General features: G+C 30.4%; 1 protein-coding gene across 1 annotated transcript; it reads left to right on the forward strand.

Annotated features, from left to right (window-relative positions):
- The first annotated feature begins 10,768 nt into the window (after positions 1-10,768).
- LOC129308435 (gibberellin 2-beta-dioxygenase 2-like) lies at positions 10,769-20,560 on the forward strand. Its single transcript, XM_054949543.1, has 4 exons — positions 10,769-10,875; positions 16,245-16,571; positions 19,313-19,646; positions 20,103-20,560. Exons 1-4 carry the CDS (start codon positions 10,769-10,771, stop codon positions 20,358-20,360), a joined length of 1,026 nt encoding a protein of 341 aa, XP_054805518.1. The 3' UTR covers positions 20,361-20,560.
- Positions 20,561-21,595: the final 1,035 nt, after the last annotated feature.

The raw sequence follows: 21,595 nt of genomic DNA on the forward strand, positions 1-21,595 counted from the left end.
GTTCTTTTAATCTTTATTCACAATTTTATTAAAATTTATATTTTTTTATTTCTTCAGTCTTTGGTAAAATCACATATCAAGGATTTAAGTGTTAGAAAAATCAATATGATGTGAAAAAGAAAAAAAGAAAAACTTCAATTATTATGTATCACATACCTTGTGTATTGCAAGGTCGATGAAAAAATATCTAAGAGTAACAATATGTATAATGTTAGTTAGTTTTAATTGTTGCATTACTGTCACTAATCTTTTTTATTGCGTAAATGTATCCTTTTAATGAAGGACAATTCTATTTGAGAGAGGGTGTAGCGTTAAATGTAGGGTGCGTTTGGATTTTAATTAAAAAAATTTATTAACAAAACGTGATGATATTTGGATAGTATTTTTTAAAATTAATTTTGATAATTGAATAAATTTGGATAATTTTTAAGAACCAATTATAAAAATGGAGGAAAATTGAAAACACTCAAATGTTAAGAATTGATTCTTAAATTGAGGGGGGAAAAAAAGCTTTTCCAAAATGAAATTTCACAAGTCAAATGAAATTTTACAAAATTGAGGATGTTTGGATAAGTTTTTCTCAATAGAATTTAAACATTCATTATGACATGAGATATTAGTCCATTTTATTAAATTCAAACCTTGTTGATCGCTATTACTATATTTTTATTGCCCTGTTGTTTCTTTTATTTTTATTTTATTCGTTGTATTTTATTTGTCTTTGTGTTTCAATGATATTTCATGTTTCTAAGAAAAAAACATTAATTTCTTCTTTTTCACTAATGCCCCTATTAATTGTAATGTAGAGAGAGATTATATAAGAAACAAATTAAAGGCACTCTTTCCATACGACAATTTAAGGCATCTTTTAGAAACCTTACTTTATTTAAAATATAAGATATTGGATAACTTTTATAATTATTCTTTTTGAAAAAAATTATACATTGAAATTTTAATTATCATTTTCAAAACATTTATATAAGTATTTAATGATAGTAAAATTAGAAAGATGTGAATTTTTTTTTAAAATTTAAAGTTTCAACTAATTTTTTTTAAAAACAATCAATTAATTACTAGTGCCTTATATTTTGACTTAAAGGAAGTAATTAAGATAAACAAATTTTAGTTGGAAAATAATTTCAGAAAGTAATATTTTTTTACCCATTTAACGGTACAAATCAACCACTTTTAGATACTTTTCTTAATCTTGTTAAATTAATTAAAAATTCCTTACTATATTTTAAACATGAGAGAATAAGAATAAGAGGAAAGAGGCGTGGGTGATTGGAGTGTCCAGAAGATGTTAGTGGACAATTATTGAGGAATAGAATAATGGCAAGGCAAGCTGGTGCATAATGTAAATTTAATAATTGAACCCCAAACAGTACTCATAAAAACCACTGCTTCGTTTGTTTCTTATCCAACTCTACACTTTTTGAGTACAATGATTAGAGATTTTTGGATGGATTTGGCTGCACAGACTGTACAATGATTAGAGCTTTGAAATGAATTTATCTTCCATTCTTGTTTATAAATTATTAAACATATTTAATTAAAATTAATTTTTTTAAAAATTTATTAACTTTGTTTAAAAAATAAATAAGTTTTAAATTTTATTCTTATTAAATATATATATTTTAATAATATATGTTCTTTTTCACGATTCATTGAAGAGTAAAAGTTAAAATTTATGATAAAAAATTAATTATGTAACTTATAAATAAAACTAACAAAAACTTTTTCTTTATGCCTCATAAATAAAATAAGATAAAGTATTCATTATAGTCTTTAATACATGACAAACATAACTAACTCCCGTGCTAATTAAAAAGCAGTACTCATATCATTGAAATATTATTTGTCGATCACTTGTAAATGTACTTCCTCCCTCTTTTTTATAAATAACTTTTAATTGCTTTATTAAAATTAAAAAAAGATAGTTAGATTATTGATGTTGTCTAAAATAAATTTCCCAACCTACCCTTACTAAATGCATCATTTCTAAAAGTATTTTATCTTTCACATAATTTTTTACTTTCTATTCATCGAAAAGTATGAAAGGGCACACAATTGTGAGAAATTCATTAATGATCCATTTTTTAATGCAAGGGGACTTATGAAAAGGATAATAATTTTTTTTTTAGAAGGTGACTTTTGTATAAGACAAGAGGGAGTATAGTTTAATTTGTAAGTATTTTTGTATACTACATGATTTTATTTCAAAAGGTTTTCCCAGAAAATACCTACATTTAATAATTTTGCCCCAAACCTTAATAATATATCATTTCATAATTACCACTGTTTAATTAGGGGCAGATTTGCAAAGAAAAAATATCTAAACTCAAACAGACACATTGGTTTGTGTAATTTTGACAACTATGCAGGGATTGAGGGAGCATTCAATAGGAAGCCATAAATGTGACCAACTGGTTCAAATTTACTACAACGAAGCTAGAATGATAGGTTATCCAAAGTTAGTGTTTGTTCTGATTCTCTCAAAGTTTTCATGCTCATCCAACACAAGTTTTCTGAGGACATTCTGTTACTAAAGTTATTAAGAAAATCAAGAACTTTATTATAGGAAACTATAAAATTATTTTTAATCACATACTCCCTCCATCCCTGTATATATAAGGTATTTTTTACAAGCTTATTTTATTTCTAAATATAAAAGATGGCAATGATAATTTTTGAGTAATTAGACAATTTTACTCTTATTGATTGTTGTTTGTTATAGATATTTGAAATATAGATGTTCCACCTCTAAGGTGTCGGCAACTTTTTGTCTCCTAACATGATTTGATTTGCTTTATTCTTGCATGGACTTTTTGTGGTCTTGTATTAAAAAAAAAATACTACTTTAAGACATTTTTAAATATTTTTTCCCTTTAAAAATAGTTAAAAATTGTTCCACCTATAAGGTGCTGTAACTTTTTATATTTAACATGACTTGTTTTGCTTTATTCTTACACAAACTTTCAGTTATCTTGTATTCAGAAAAATACTGCTATAAGGCATTTTTAAATGTTTTTTATTAAACACTGTTCACTTTTTTTCATATATATTCTTATTTAGTGGGATATAACTTAATCATAGATAACTATGAAAGTCTTATTAATTTCAAATATTCGTTAAGAAAATTTTAAAAAAATCTCATTAATATACTCTTAAAAGACACAAAAATGTCTTAAAGGATAGAAAAGTTTCTTATAATTTTTTAACGGGGCGAGTTTTAATTAGAAGTTATCACAATAATACTTTGTTGTTACATATGACCACTTTTCTGGCCAAGCCATGTATGACCCTTAAATGTTAAATCCAGTGCTGCTGTTTTAGATTTCTTCTTAAAATATTAATATGAAAACTACAACAAATCATGACATTTATAACCTACAAATAATACGATTTGTTGTATAAGACCACCAATAAATTATGAGACCCATATGTCTGTAATATTCATCAATAACAATAAGCATGCTTTACCCAAAAAATAAAAAAAAGTATGATTTATTTTGAGGATTCCTTGTAAAACATTCTATATCATGAAAATAAAGTTGCATGAATAATTCAACTTTGGGCGACAAGATGAACGGTGGATGGGGTTGAAGGATAACCCCACTACTGTAGCAAAACAGAAACGATAAACTAAGGAGAACCTTTCATTTCTGTTTCATTCCTAGAATCATATAAGATCGACAAAACCAACTACAATTTGCTTAAATAGTAAGCATTTTTGTCATTTAAATACGTGGTTGAAAGTTTAAATTCTAATATTTGTGGATGTGATAATTTAATTGAAAGAGGTTTAGTATTTGCCTTCAATGCCACGACGAAAATAATATATATTGTCCGTGAAGCTTGTTCCTTCGCACTGAAAAAAGAGCAAAATAATATAATGAGAGAAATAGCTCTATAAAAATATTTTTATATTTCATTAAAAATAATAAAAATACAATCGTTATTAAATAATAAAAATAAAATAATAAAAATATGAATAATATGAAAAAAAATGTTTGATTCGACTAGTTAAAAAAGTGAAATCATCTTTATTAAAATCCTAAATTCAAATATTAAAATATAAAATTATATTAAATAAATATCAAAAATATTTTTACAATACGCATGGCATTGCCCTTGATAAAAACAAAACAATTATTTTTTTTTTGAGTGAAAGGCCACAAGTAAACCATGTTATCCGACATGAATAGTCATGTCATCATAGAAAAAATTCCTACAAACAAGGGGCAGAGAATCCAAAATAAGTACATCAAAATTATCAATAAAGGCTTGATGGGTTAACCAATTTGCGTATGTGTTCACTTATCTAAAAGTATGATCAAAGGTAACAGTCTAGTCTCACAAAATGAGATCTCTGATATCATTGATAGTAGCAGAAAGTGGGTGATTGGTAGAGAACTCATTGCATGTTAACGAAATAGCCTCCGTAGAATTAGAGTAGACATTAACTTTGTTAAACTTTTTAGCCTAATAGATGTTAGGTGCTTTCAAAATATCCATAAGTTCAGCCACCGTACTTGGATGATATCTAAGGTATTTGGAGAAGTCTTTAATCTATTTTTCTCATTTGTCTTGGATGAGTCCACTACAAGAAGCTGCACCATGGATGTTGATGAAACTATTTGCATCCAACCTAACTCATCCTTTCTTGGGAGGAAACCATTTAGCTTTAGTTCTATTACCCTTTTGGGTCAAAAAGTCAATTTTCAATTGAAGGTATTGGTTAGTGATAATATCCTAGATACTAGTGAAAGCAATGTCTCTGTCATGAATGTAATCTTTGAAGTAGACATTTCTACATCTTTCTTTCTAGATGTTCCAACACACGTGGCCAAAGAGTCTTTGCTAAGAGGTCTTTCTTGCTCTAGCATTGACAACATCATTCTTAGCATTCCAAATTAACCATTCCTATAAAGGAAGAGAGAAGAAAATGTTAACTTGAGATTGTTTTAATAATTCTAACCAAACCTCTTTAGATTTCTTGCAATCTCTCAAAGAATGCAAAAGTTAAATCCAGAGAGTTGCAACCAAAAAGGCAAGTTCTTTGACAAGGATTGCCCCTATCAAAGTAGGTGAAATTAGGTTGAATATGATCCCAAGCAACTTTCCAGAGAAAGGTTTTAATTTTTTCATAGGTCAGCCATTTTCAAATCTTAGACCAAATCTTCAAGTTGGTATTGTTGCTGTGATAATCAATAACCTTGTAAGCAGATTTGATAGAGAAACAATCATTATTAGAAGGCCTCTAATATATAGTATCATCATGAGCATTGAGATGAGGAGGTTGGATGCACTAGTGCAAAAATTATTTTTCACGACAGTTAAAAAGCCACTTTCATGACACAAGACGCGGTGTAGTGGAAACAAGTGTAGTAGAAAGAGGAGACTTGTCGCGACAGTGAATCAGTGAACTGTCATAAAAGGGTCTGAGTTACAAAGACATTATAATAATAAATGTCGCGAAAAGTCCTCACTTATAATGGCAGTTCTCCTATGAACTGTCGTTGCACTAAGTAGTTTAAAAAAGCAATTATGGTAGATAACTGTTGCCATAATTGCTTTTTTTTTTTAAAAAAAAATATCTTCTATAATTCATCCCTCATTTCAAATAAACCAAATCCAGTAGTACATTTTGGCTAGAAAAAGCATGTAATACAAAAAATAAAATATGTATTATATGCAAAGGATACAATGTATACATAAATTAATGATTCAAAGGATTGAATACAATTAGCTAAATAAACAATTCAATCCTTCAGTATTACCTACTTTAAACATATACATAGGAAAAAACAAAGAAAAAAGGAAGTCAAGTTACACCTATTCTTTGCGAGCACAATCTTTTTAAATCACCCTTGTATTTATCCAGTGAGAATATTTGGATAGGAAACTTGATCCTCTGGAAGAACTATGACAAAAAAACACATAAGCTTATTATAAGCAGATTTAAAAACATGCTACAATAATAGGTACTTCAAAAAATTTTACGAACATTTTTAAATTAGAGTAGGAATATACATACCTTCACTTAAGCAATATTTCCTTCTGGTAATCTAATCAACCTCATACTTGGATCATATACTGTATCAGTGCCACAGCTGAATCAACAAGTTATTTTCATTTTTTTAAAAACTTAAGATCTAAAGTTAATTATAGTACCATATAGAGTGACAATGTTTAGCCAATTAAGCAGCCATTATTTCATATATACTTAAAATTAATATTATATTATATTAGTACTTAGAAGCTATAGCCCTTTGACATTTGTTCTATTAAAGTCTGCTGGTTTATTTCACATGTCAGTACTCTTTATACCATCCATACCTTACTATATTTTTTCAAGAGTATTCCTCTCAATATACAGCTATAATTATCAATGTTGAAACATAAATTCAGCATATAATAGTAAATACATAGCCCTGTATGTCAACCGTTTTAGAATTAAAAACACTCCCACTGCTCCATTGAAGCAGATGTAGAGATGAAGTTCATGATGGTATATATGTGAAATAATTTATGAAAATGAAAAAAAAATCTAATCCCAATACCTCAATAATGAACTTAGGGCATTTGGGTTCTATGCATCTTTGACAATTGGGAAAATTCTTATACATGTTTTTAGTGATAATTGTTCTATAATCTAGATATAGTTTGGAATGAACAATAATATTAATGGTTTTTTATGTGTTTGTATTACAAGTGAATTATACACGCATGACCTATTGAACTTACTTGCATAGTTGTCATTGTCATCATATCACTCTATTGCCATATAATCAACTTAAGAAACTTGAAACTTGATAAAATTGATGCACCAAGTTTGGGGATTGATACATTGCCAACCACTTAATCACTCCATTCCTATATATATATATAGACACAGAGACACACACAAAAACATAAATAACTAAATGAAATTAGCAAGGTTATCCTAATATAAGTTATTAATACATATGGTATCGATTTATTAGATAATATCACGGTACAGATATCTAAGAAGTTGGCCAACCTTCCATGTACTTGTAGTAGAACAAAAATTGAAAACTTTTGCATATAGAATAGAATTTGCATTAGGAGACACGTACTTCACAAGCGATTCAAGAAGGGGACACCATTTATCATACCAAAATAATATTTGATCCCCTTTCCTACCTTTCAACCCACACGAGCTATAAATTGGCCCCAAACTTTACAAGAGTTAGTTTTACATACCATAGGGATGATATGGTTGTTGCATCTATATTTATCACATAGAACATGAACCCATAGGCAGTTAGGTTTCATAATAATAACCCAGCAGAGTTTCATAATATAGGCCTTATCTAACTTTTAATCTTTTTAAAACTAAGGCCTCCATGCTTATTATCCTTAGGGATATAATCCCAAGATAAGAGATGAGGCTTTTTAGTATCATCAGTAAAATTCTAAAGGAAGTCTCGAGAGTAGGCTTCTGTGTCAGCCAGGATATTATCAGGTAAGAGTATAGTTTGTAACACGTAACTAGGGATAGAGGATAAAATATATTTTATAAGAACAGCTTTCCCAGTGATGTTGAGATAATGACTCTTCCAATTGGAAAGACATGAGTTAACTTTATCAATTAGCGGAGTAAAGGTAAGCTTAAAAACTCTTTCATGGATGATAGGAATCCCAAGGTATTTTTCAAGATTTTCAATTAGTGGAATTCTTAATTCTTTACTAATATGAATTGCCCTATTTATATTAACATTCTTGGAGAAAAATAGCTTGGATTTACTATTGTTAACTTTTTATCCAGAGGCATTATAGAAGTTAAAAAGACACTGTTAGATGATCTCACTTAATTGAGAAAAGATTCTGCAAAAAAGAAATAAGTTATCAGCAAAGAACAAATGAGAGATAAGAGGACTGTTAGTTGTTAGACTAATAGGCTTCCAATCTTTTTCATCAATGCTATTAAGTATACTATGACTTAATCATTTAATACAAAGAATCAAGAGATAGGGTGAAAGAGGGTCTCCCTATCTAATGCCATGAGTTGGAGTGAATTCATTTGTTAGTTCACTATTCATACGAGTGGTAGAAATGGTTGCCATGATGAGTTTTCTAAATTTTTCATTAAGACCGATAATAGAAGAGTATCATCAATGAAATCCTAAGAGAGTCTATCTAAAACCTTTTCAAGGTCAATCTTAAGTGCCATAAAGCCCTTCCCTCTTTTTATTTCTTATAGAATGGATGATCTCTTGGGCGATGGTGATATTGTCACTGCTTTGTCTTCCTTGCAAAAAGCTATATTGATAGTCTCTTATAAAGTGATTCATACATTATCGCAACTTGTTGGAGAGAAGCTTGGTGATAATTTTGTAACTTACATTGCATAGAAAAATCGAGTGAAAGTCCTTCATGCAAGTAGGGCTTTCATTTTTAAGGATAAGGATAATGAAGGTGTTATTGATTTTATTAATTGCAATGGGATTTCTGAAGACCTTCTTAAAAGTTGAAAGATAATATCTTTAAGATCACTCCAATAGCATTGAATACAACCAGCATTTATCCCATTAGACCCAAGAGATTTAAAGGCATTGATATCAAAGGTAACAATTTTAATTTCTTCTTCAATAATATCTCTATGAATTAGCTATAATTGAGTGGAATTTAGAGTGGGAAAACTTATATTGGTAGTTAGCTTTAGTCTGCATTGGTTATCCTCTCTAAACAGGTTCTCAAAGTAAGTAACAGCCTAATTTTTGAGTGTGAAGTGATTGTGAATCCAGTTACCAATTTCATCTTGTAAAGATAAAATTAGTTTTCCTTTGAATGATGGTAATAATATGAAAGAATTTAGAGTTCCTGTCTCTCCAATTCAATCATTTACATCTAAATTTTTGGAACCAAATAAGTTCCTCCCGGAGAAGAATTTTGTTATAGTCCTCCCATAAAGATTTTTCAAGGTTTTTAAGGAAGTAGCTTTCTTTAGTATTCTTGTTATGATCAATTCCTTCAAATCTTCACATAATCTTTTTTTTTTATTTGCTGTAATACTGCCTATATTATTTTTATTCCATTGAGTGGCACAAGTAGGGAACTTTAAGGTCCCTTCTTTCCAGTCTTTATTAATCCAAGAATCTTTAATAATAGACTGAAAGGATTCTTCAACCATCTAGGTAGCATGGCATTTAAAAGGTTTTTCTTGGGCTTTAGAATTATCCGTATTCTCAAGCTGGATTCTAATCAGATAGTGATCAGAGCCATATTTAAGGAGATAGAAGGAGTTAGCTTGATTGAATTTAAGTCTCCAATCAGCATTATAGAAGGACCAGTTAAGCCTTTTCTTAGTGTTACCTTTCTCCTAAGTGAATCTATCACCTGTAAAATTTAGCTCAAAGAGATTGAAGGAATTGATGCATTCTTTAAAAAAAATTCATAGACCTCCAATTATACCTACTTCTGCTACATTTATCATCACAAGAGAGATACAAATTAAACTCTCTAACTAGAAGCCAAGGTTCAAAAATAATAGTTGCAAGATCACTAATAGAATTCTATAGTTGATCATGATTGCAAGGATTAGGGTCCCCATAGACACAAGAAAGAAGATAAGAGGTCTTATTAGTGAGGTTATATATTTTACAATGGAGAGTTTTAACATTGGAGTAAATCAACATTCACCACATCATTGTTCCAAAGCATCCATATACCACCAGCATAATCAGTGGCTTCAACACAAGTCCAACCAGAGAAACTGAGCTTCCTGACAATATGATCAGCTCTAGTACTACTAGCTCTAGTTTCAACAAAAAGGAGAATTTGAGTATTATATTTATTAGTAATTTATTTAATATGGGCCGGAAAAATTTAGCACAAGCTCTTCTATAATTCCAATAAATGATTTCCATAATTAAATAGATAGAAGAAAGAAATAGAAGGAACCTGTTACCTAATTAAATATTGGATTCAGAGATTGAGTTATCACTAAACTTATCATCTTCTAGGTCATTGTTAGTTAGCCTGTTCTCATAATCTTCAAACAGGAGATCATCATCAGCATAATCTTCAATATAATTTGCATCTTCTTGCCTTTATAGGTCCCCATCATCATATTTTGACTATTAATTTCTATACCTTCCTCATCAGTGAATTGTGTTTTAGGAACTAAGCTTGATGATTTTCCTAGATTAGGAGGTTTATTCTGGTCGTGATTTGTAAATGGGACGAGATTAGGCTCTAAAGATATGTCAAGATTCTTATTAAATATGTTTGGGTCTTTCCAAATAGTAAGTTTAGTTAAAATGAAATTCTAGCTTCAATTTCACTCATAGGCTTTGTAATATAGGATTTGTTTATGGGCTTAGTACTTTATCTGACTTCTCTTTTATTTCCCTTCACAACTATATGGAATCGTTTATTGGGCTTGTTAATTGTGTCTTTAGGCTGACAGTCATTATTTTTAATGAGATCCTTACTTAATATATGTGGGCCTTCCTAATTAAACTTGGCCTAGTTGTGTAAACCTTCTTTTTTCCCTTATCAGTGTAATCTCCAACTATACGAGCGCCGTTTGCTCCCTCACTTTCCTCTACTCTTGTTCATTTATTTCCAGATATATCCTTCCATCTCTATACTTGTCTGACAACCTTCATCTTAAGGGTTTTTGTAAGTGTAATATTCTGAATACTGGTCTCTTTATTCCCATTGTCACCTTTGCAGACCTGATCAAGGTTAGAAAGCAAATCAAAATGAGATTTGGTAGAGAAGTTTGTACCTTGGTATGGGAGTTGTGAGCAGTTTCTATGGTCAGATGATGTATCCATTAGAAATCTCAGAAATCAAGCGTGATTATGACGCTGGACTTTCGTCCTTTCACCGCAGTCCTCTGTTAGTATGCACTGTTGAGATTTTTCTAATGATCCTTTTCTTGTTTGCTTGTTCAAAATCCCTTGTTCTGCAATCTAATTCAGAGATTGGTTCGAGTTTGGTTTTTCTGGGATAAAACACTTCTCCTCTATTTTTGATTGATTGCTTGGGATTAAAAGGACAGTTTTTTTATTATGCCCATAGCAGCCACACCCGAAGCAAATTAGATTTATACTTTTGTATTCAATGTTATACAGTTTATCCCTGATGAGTAGTCTTAGAATGAGTTTTTTGTGTAGATCAATTTTAATACTAATTCTAGCAAATTTCCCCCTTTCAATTTTTCCTATTGCATCCTTCACCTTAACATTCGAGAGAGTGTTAGCATATACTTTAAGAGTTTTTCCAATACGATTTTCCATTCTTCAAAGTATTTCCTTATCATAAGATTGAACAGGAATATTAGATAAACGAACCCATAGGGCTACTTTTCTTAAAGAATTGTTATTTTGGATTGAATTGAGAATTTTATCTCTGAACGAAAATACAATGATTGAAAATGATCCATGGTCCACCATTGAGGATTCTCTTATAAGCTTCAGTATTCTCTATACGCACAATGTAGTAGTTATTTACTAGGTCAATCAATTCAAGGTCTTTTAAATTTCATATCTTAGCTAACCTGAGCTTGAGAGGTCTTGGAGGATTTGTATACCAAGAGTGTTGATAACTAAAGCATCCATCCAAGGAAGGCAGATATCTTTCCATTCTTGATCTGAGATAGGTATCATTGGAAACCTCTTTATTAGCTTTTTGGTTATCTCTGTGGGTATCCATTCCTGTTCAAGTTCTTTAGCAAGAGTTTCATTGATATATTTTATGTCTCTAGCCTCATTAATCCTAAAATAGCCATTATAACCAATGAGAGAGTCTTTATATGAGATTGGAGCTTCAAAGGCTTTAATCCCATTGATCATATTCTCTTTCCATGCATTTGCATCATGAATCTTACTTGTATTAGCTTGAATATCTATAGGATGACCGGAGTTTTTTGTGTTTTCTTTAAACATGGGAGGTTGTTTGGTATGGTGGTCTGAGGAATCTTAACCCTTGTCCACCATTTCCTTATCTAGCCTTATGATATTTCTTTTGAGCAGATCCACTTCTTCTGTTGAAGCAGGAGGATCCATATTTTGTCTGGCATTGTTGAAGCAGAGAAGATAAAATTGGAGTCAAGCGTGATATTTTGGTTCATGGGACTCCACCATTTTCTCCTTCTCCTCTTATTTGAATTGTGGTTAATACCTAAATTTCTTAAAATGCCGACCCATGGACTTAATTTGGGGGGAAGAAAAGGGGGTGATGAGTATTAGTACCACAGACCAGGCGTGACGAGGTAGCATCTAATGTTGGAACAGTGGGCTACGCATATTTATACGTGGCACTGTTAGCTTTTTGATTTTGGAGACTCTAGTATCAATCAATTGCCATTTGCCAAAAGGCCCAATGGTTTCCCCCTGAAAAAGATTGGGTAAGACTTGATATAGATAGCTCTATCAGCAATTAAGGGGCTGCTTCTTGTGGTGGTCTCATTCGAAATAACTACGACAATTAGATCAAAGGTTTCTCTAAATTTCTTGGTTACCATCCCAGCACTGCGGCTGAACTTATGGGCATTCTTGAAGGACTCACTATTTGTTGGGCTGAGAAGTTTAATAGAGTCAATGTCTTCTCGGACTCTACTGAAGCAATTACTCTCATACGTAATGAGTTTTCTAATACTCATCCACTTGTTGCAACTATTAACAAAATCAGAGACCTTTTTATACACGATTGGACTGTCACTTTTGATCACGTTTTCAGAGAGGCCAACAAATGCGCAGACTAGATGACTCATCAAGCCTCTCCCGACAACTCAATTGTTCAGATTTTTAATAGTCCTCCTATTGGTTGTAGTCACATTTTGTACGCTGATATGATTTAATCTGTCTATCTGCACGGTTTTTCCCTGGCCTTTTACTCAAAAAAAAAAAAATGCAATCCTTAATCATTAAAAAGAGGTTTCGATATTTTTGGTCACATCATCATTGTCCCTCACATTTAGAAAACACTTGTTGTTTCATTTCATTTCCCATTATGTTTAAGCACGTACGTACTTTCTTTGCATGACTCCATTCATTTTAATTAGTAACCCAAAAACAAAAATCTAAGAAAAATTTCAAAATAATAAGATGGCTTATATACAATATCTGATATTTTGAATAATTAGATCGGATTTGAGCATATTCAATTCAAATGGAATAACTTTTTAAAGATGTCTTTTTAAACTCATACTCAAACTTTCATATCTCTTTTCACCTATTCCAGCAAATAGGAAAAAAAAAAAACTGCTTTGTTATTTTTATTATATTATAATTATTTATTAATTTTATGTATATATATTGTAATTTTTTTATTTTTTCATTCAAATTAAAATATCAATATCAAGCAAACTACTGGCTAATTTGACTGCATATTTCACACACAATTTTTTTATAGATTGGGCTGTATATTTAAATTATGTTACTCCCGTACAATTAATGTACGGGTGTTTTTCTTGTTTATTTATAACTTGTAAAAATTAAATATCAATATAATTAGAATTTTTCATCTGAACAGCTGTTGACCTTTATAAATTTAAAAGGATAGAAAGTTATTCAATATTTTTTTTCAGACCATTTTTTTTTTGTGAGGTTACATCAATTGAGCATAATTCTGGAAATTTCAAGCATCGATAAATAGTACAAAAAAAAAAAAAAAGAATGGAAGCATTGTAGTATAAATGATTCCAGAAAAATCTTGAGTGCGTTGTAAAAGAATTGATCGAAAAACGTAATTTTTTACCCAGTAGTGTTGCAATTTCTTTTCTATTTATTATGAGAATTGTCCTGGTTTTTATTTGTGGCGAGAAACGTAAAACGTTTCAAATGTGTGTATCAGTGAATGCAGCAGCGGTAGGGGACCAATTATAATTAATATTTAACCTTTTTTGGGCCCTGAATTATATCTATGTATATCTATATATAATATAGTGGAAAGCCATGAGTCAAAGAATATTTATGAAGGAGGTCAAAATTATTTATACTATAATTGGATATTGCGGTTCATTAAAAAAAAAAAGGATTAATGACTATTGTATGAATAGCATCTTGAATCATAAACTTTTGAAATATGCAAAAACTTTCATTGACTTTTAAACCTTTAATGCCTAAAATCTTTACATTAAGTTAAAAAGAAAGATCATTATTTTTAAGGGACAAAGTGAGTGTCACGTTAGTATGCAACTAAATCCTATAACTGCAAAAGTAATGGCAGCTTTCTTTTACTAAACAACGAGCTTTCAAGCACTCAAAATTTGAATATTGAAAAATGTTTTTGCATATTTTAAAAATTTAGTGTCCATGATGTTATTCATGTTATATTTTAAAGATTATGATACTCATTAACACTTAAAAAAAACTAATTTCTTTGAGGTAAATATACACATGCCATTAATTTAATTGTAACTTATAAATAAATAATATTTTTGAATGTAAATTCAACAGAATTAAATTCCGGCCGGTCTCAATTATATTAACCATACGCGAGTCTTTAATTCGAATAACAAGACTGATATGAAGCATGAGTAAAAATTTAGAGTTTAATTTGTGTTACAAAAAAAAAGAGTCTCAAAATCTCTAGTAGTTTAATCCATTAAAAACAAAAATCTCAAGTATATTAAATTAATAATACACAAACCTCAATACATAGTATAGTTAATAACTTAATATGAGTCATTGAGGGTATAAAAATCTCCGGTACATATATAGTACCATGTGAATCACAAAATTATAGGTTAAAACAAAACGTTTAACAGAAGTCCTCATGACTTCCCAAACCCAAGACTTGTCTCTTTGTTGTTGTTGTTTTTTTTTTCCCGCTTCTTACTCAATATGAAAAAGATAAAATGATAAAACCAAAAAATATATAATTAGATTATGTATTTTAAATATATTATTGTCAACAAAATTGATTTAGTTATATCTACTTTATTCTGTAAAAAGTAAATGAACAAATGTCAGAAAAAAGAACAAATGATGCAACTTTAATTTGTCGTAATTTTATTCAAATTATAAAGATGATATGTTTATTTTTTAAAACATGTATAAATGAGCTGAGATTTATGATTCATGAATAGTGCTCACGTTTAGAAACTTGAGATTTATGACAACCACAGATCTGAGAAGAAAATTATAATATCAAATTAAGATTTCATATTAGGTTCTCAAGTTCAGCACTCATCCTTTTATATTTTAACACTGAAATATCTTTTAAAAAAAATTCTGATTTGATATTAACCTTCTTAAATTAAGAAGTATTTAGTTGTCGTTCTCCCTTAAATTAAAACTTTTACCTTAAATAAAAATTTATGAAAGATTCATGAATAGACGTGGCCTAGTTATCATTTATTTACAAAAAAAATTACGAGAGACAAATGTAATGTCATTAACTCAACACAAAATGAGAATCAGTTTCAATGCTCATCATAAATGAATACTAAGAGCTCATTGATTGTTTAAATATAATCTATGTGATTCAAATTTATAACTTTTACTTTTATTTTTTTAAGAAATTATTTTAATTTATAAGAATATAAAATAAAGACAATCTTAGAATCTCAACTGTCAGTTATTCAAGAAAATAATTTTTAATTAAAAAATACCCATTGAAAAATTATAAATTTAGACTTGAACAATCCATAGGTGATAAGCTCTGAGAATTTATATGCATGATAAGCATTAAAACTGGTTTCAAATGATGATTCGGTTCTTATTATTGACAATTATAAAAAAGGCACTAAATGCAGCATATATAGAAAAATTAATTGAACTACTCCACTGATCCTATTTATAAAGCAGTCTTGACATGTTTCGCTATAATCAAGAAAAAATTTAACACTCATTTATTCTATCTAAAAAGTTAATAATTTTTTAACTTTATTTTTATTAAATATGTATATTTTAATTAAATATGCATTTTTTTCCTTTAACATTCAATGAGATCAAATGAGAAAATTTATAATAAAAATTTAATAAATTGACTTATAAATAAAAAAAAATTCTTCTCTTACTAACTTTTAAGTAGGATCAAAGGAAGTGTATATAAATCCTTTTGCCATAACGTAATTCATGGAACCATATCTCGCGCACACTACTATCGGATTTTTTCCTTTTTTTTTTTTTTTAATGATATAAGCCCATTAATTCCTCACCAACTTGTTCTTCTTATATATCCAACTCATATAACCTCTCCCATCTCCTCCTTGTTCCACAGACACAGAGAGATTGAACATAATAAAACGCGGTCGGCAGCGGCGGCGAGATGGTGGTGGGGTTAGAGCTTCCGAGGGTGGACCTGTCGGAGGAGAGGTGGGTGGTGGCGAAGCAGATAGTTAAGGCGAGCGAAGAGTACGGCTTCTTCAAGGTAGTGAAGCATGGAGTGCCGGAGCACACCATAGCCGCCATGGAAGAAGAAGCCGCCGCATTCTTCGCAAAACCGGTGGCTCAGAAGAAGGCCGTCGCCGGCTATGGCTCCAACACTATCGGCTTCTGCGGTGACGTCGGCTGCCTCGACTACCTTCTCCTCAACGCCTCTCCTTCTTCCTCATCTATCTCCCAACTAAACCCTTCCAAATTCAGGTACGTAAATATATCATTCATTCATTCATTCATATTACTCTTTCACATTTATTGCATGCTTGGTCTATATATATCACGCTTTATTATTTCTCCTTTTACTGCAAAAAGAGTCAGAAAGTTTTGAAAGTGATCGGACCACAACCAGAAACTCATGGCCGCTGGTTTATTTAGTCAGTTTTGTTCATTTCCTTCGATCTTGTGTCCTTCTTTCGTGTTAATATGTTCAGGAACGTACTCAGATATGCTTTCCAAGAAGTACTTCTCCGTGTTTTTAGCTGATAAACTCTGAGCAATTCGATCAAACTTGAAATATAAGGAATTTATTAATCTTTCAATTATTATATGAAGATAGCTGCAGTGCAAATTGAATTAAAGTTGGAACACTTTACATTTGATTCTTGTGTGTGTTTTCCAGTTCAAAGGTTTTCTTCTTTCCTGTATTACTAGTGAGTATATCACGCACAAACTGAGTGAGAACTGAGAAAACTGTTTTCTAAATCACCAACATTATTTGTTACTGTCTCTCTCTCTCCATTCTTTGTATGAGCAAAACAAACAGCAACGATGGCCAGTCATTGATGGAATGAATTTAATTTTCGTGCTTATATTTGTTTTTTCAAATATATTTTGCCTATTTATTCTTGGGGGATCTATAAGGTCATAAATTTCTAATCTTTTTCCATTTGTGGACGTAGTGGTTGATATTTTGTTTATCTGCCGCTGTGATTTTGGGATGTCAAATTTCTTTATCCTAACTTTTGTAAATTTTCGTTAACATTATCTGGAATTATTTTTAATTTTTGAAACACAACTTTGCATGACATTGGTGCATTTTTTTTTGGGGGAGATCGTTGAGATTTCAATTAGAACAATATTACTTATATTCTCTTTTGCAGAAAAATTCTCAAAATCTTTAGGAAGTATTCCTTCCTGTTCACTTTATTAATCACCTTTTAAAAAGGTGAAATGATCCACTTTATAAGTTATTGAATTGATAATAATATTTTATTTCAAATTAAATATCTAAACTACTCTTTAAAATGGAAGAAAGAGAGAGAAACATAAAAATGATATTATATAATTTATTTAATTTTTGAAAGTTATACTTGTAATTTTATTAAATTTTATTTTTTTATATTTTTATTATATTAATATTGATGAGATTAATAAAAATAATTTATAAATAAAATTGAAGGGAGTATATATTCAGCTTTGGTTGATGACCATTTTATATCAAGATCATGACAAATAATAAATAGAAAGAAAAAAATTCTTATTAGAAATAAATAAATATAATTCATATGTAATTATATGAAATATTTTTATTTTGATTTTTTGTGCGCTCGCAAAATTTGAAATAATATTTGTGCTCAATAATATTACATTAATTAAAAAAATAATCAAACGTGAGTTATTTGATAATATTTTTTTTTACATGCAACAATTAAGTAATTTAATATTATTAACCTAAATTAATATTAATTTACACACACACACACTATCAGATTGCACATGGGGACTATGGAGGAAGAAAGATGTCCTAGGAGGGAGGATAGTATTTGTCAGAGACATGTTACCTCCTTTTACTCTTTTCTTTGAATGTGACATATCTGTCATGTCAGCCCTCTTTCAAATCCACCCCCAAGTCATTCATGATTTCAGTTTATTTATTCATTTGTTTTAATATATTTTTAGTTAATTCATACTATCAATTGGCTTTTATCGTGATATGGATTTTTTAATTATTAAATATTATATAATCAGTTTTTCTGACAAATTCTAATTCAATTTAAAATAAATTTCAGAAAAAAAAAAACTGGAGATCAAGAGATTATTTTTGGGGGATGATTTCAAGTACAGTTTGAATTGAATAACCGGAGAATGACATGTCATAGATACATCAGCAACGTCCAATCAAATAAAACATGAAAATCCAAAAAGTTAATTAATCATCGTCACAATATTTTCCCGGCAGACTTAGCTCAAAAAGCCTATCCGCTTTCAAATAAGTAATGTGGTTGCTTTTAACTGTTAGTAGCTTTTAGTTCTTTCACATGTAATCCCTCCGTTCATGACATTAAATTAATGACTGTAAAATCCTTAATAAATTTTTTTAAAAAATAAGTTAAAAATATTCATTTAAATAATTATAAATTTAAAAATTTAAATTACAAATAAGTATTTAAGTATTAAATTAACTCTTAAATTATAATAAAAAATTTTGTTTGTAATTATTTAAATTAATAATTATCATTCATTTTTTAATTTATTGGAAATCTAAGTGTCATTAATTCAATCATTTAAGATTTAATTATTATTTTCCCTAATAAATATCTGGAATGCACAACTGTATGCCTTGTGACTAAGAACTTAATAATGCAATGTTAAATAAAAAAAACCATTCATATGTCATTTTTCATTAATAATTCAACAATAACTATTTACTTAACTTTCAGTCCAAATAAGACGAAGTATCTGTATCTTTTGCTTTTGACTGTTCAAACTGAGAATCTATGCATGTCATTGTTTTGTTGAATTAAGAAGAAAGTCAGCAACAGAGTGGTAATAAATCATAAATAACTCATGGAACTAGCATGCGTGTGTTGTTGGTTTTCTTTCTTTCTTTCTTTCCTTTTTTTTTGGGGGGGGGGGGGCTATTTTCTTGAAGCTTGGGAGGAGGAAAGGCATCGGTATGATTATGAAAGGCAAGTGAGAATGATGAATTAGTTGTACATTGACAGGTCTACTGTGAGTGAATACGTAGGGGCAGTGAGGGAGCTGGCATGTGAAATATTGGAGCTAATGGCAGAGGGTCTGGGGGTCCCTGATACCCTGGCTTTCAGTTCTTTCCTCAGACACCATGACAGTGACTCTCTCCTCAGGTTCAATCACTATCCGCCTCTCCTTCTCAAGGACATTAATGTTGCCTTTGGAGAGCATTCTGACCCCCAGATCTTGACCCTACTCAGATCCAACGATGTTGCTGGCCTCCAGATCTCCCTCCCCGATGGCCTCTGGTTCCCTGTCTCTCCTGATCCCTCTGCCTTCTTCGTTAATGTGGGTGATGCTCTGCAGGTATCTATCCTCCCTTCCTTCCTACCTCATTTCTCCTTTCAATATCTGTCTATTCATGTCTAGCAGTTCATGGCCATGCATAGCAACAACCAAAACTGTACTAGGTTTTTTTTCCTTATTATGTGACTGTGGGTCCTACTCTAAGGCCCAAATAAAGCAAGAATAGTTGGCAGCAAGACAAGTCAAATGAAGTGGGAATCACTGCAACCAGATTGCTGCTTCTCAGTTCAACTTTACTGTGTAGGTCCATACACCTGTCCAGATTTCAGAACCAGTCAGATCAATGTGATATCATGAAACTGAATATAATATCGTACTGCTTAAGTTAAGCACTTGGATATTAGCGTTTGCTTAAGAAAGCGGGTAAAAAACAATGTGTTAGTGACAGTGCAGGCTTTCTGAGATCCGAGATGGATCATTGTTAATGGAACTGATCCTAGTTTTGTTCATGTGAAGGTGATGACAAATGGCAGATTTGTAAGCGTAAGGCACAGGGCTATGACAAACTCAGACAAGTCCAGAATGTCAATGGCATTTTTTGGGGCTCCACCTCTAAATGCCTGCATCGCTGCTCTCCCGGAAATGGTTACCACCCAGAGGCCATCACTTTACAGGCCTTTCACCTGGGCTGAGTACAAGCAAGCTGCTTACTCTCTCAGGCTTGGTGATCACAGAATTCACCTTTTCAGGATGTGTACGCAAGTAGACCAGTGATAGGCTATACTTATAGCCCACCACCAGAATGAATGTGAAACTTGCTTCCTGCGAGTGTTTTGAGAGCAGGTCAGCCCCAGAAAGGGGGGAAAAGTTGAGCCGAGTGGGAGATAACTTGATAAATAAAAGAAGAGGAAGAAGGGAAGAGGGGGTTACTGTTTCTGGCCTTTTAATGTGGTACCCAATCGAGTTTAGCACTTCTGTAGATCACTCATGAAGGAGAATTGGTTTAGTTGTATCAATTTTTGTAGTTACTTCCAGAATTTACAAGTCCAATATTAGAGTTGAGAAATGAGCGGGCTCAATCTTTATAAATTCAGCCCATGAGAGCCTAAGCTTTTTAAGTTCAATTTTCTATTTTTCACTTTATTTTTAGGCCTGGCCCTAATTTGAAAGGTTCAGGATCAAGTCTACAAGTCCTATTTTAAAAAAAAATTAAAATAAAATTAACCATTACAAATTAATTAAAATATTATGAAATTAAAAAAATTAAAATTCTCATAATCTTTTAAAAATTAAACAACATACATTTAGAATTTTAATAATAAAATTCAAATCTTGATTAAAAAATAATTCATTTCTTATAAATACACAAACATAATAATTATAAAAAAATAAAAAATACAAAAAAATTATATTGTGCACTAATATTTATTAAATTATATTAAATAAATTTTAAAATAAATTAAAATTAATAATAATATAATGTGTGTAGGATCAGGATTTCAGGTGAACAAATCTTTAACTTCAAATGCAAATTCCACTAAAAATAATAATAATAATAATAATAATAATAATAATATATTATTATTATTATTATTATATAATAGGGCTTGAAAGACTGTTCAAACTCAAACTTTTTTTTACTGAGCTTATCAAGACTAGGCCTTCAAGCTTAATTACTTTTAAAAAAAATTATTTTCAAAACTCGAATCCTCATCTAAATAGGGCTTTCAAGCTTGACTCTTTAAACTCAACTTTTATTTCCAACTCTACCAATAATACATTGGCAGGCAGTAAAAAGGAAACAACCCTATCGCTGATCAAACTTGAAAGAAGTAGGCTGGGTTACTGTTTATATCCCGCCCACTGAAGAAACATACTGAAATGCAAACAAGATATGATCAACCCACCATGCGATTTCTGGCCATCCTAGAACCGTAAGATCAATTATAAAATAACATGCAAACATGTCATATCTAAGTTTAATTAAAAACGCACCTCAGTTATACGGC

The sequence above is a fragment of the Prosopis cineraria genome, unplaced genomic scaffold (assembly GCF_029017545.1).
Source record: "Prosopis cineraria cultivar Desert tree isolate PC_DT_omini unplaced genomic scaffold, ASM2901754v1 PC4, whole genome shotgun sequence".
NCBI classification, from domain to species: Eukaryota; Viridiplantae; Streptophyta; class Magnoliopsida; order Fabales; family Fabaceae; genus Prosopis; species Prosopis cineraria.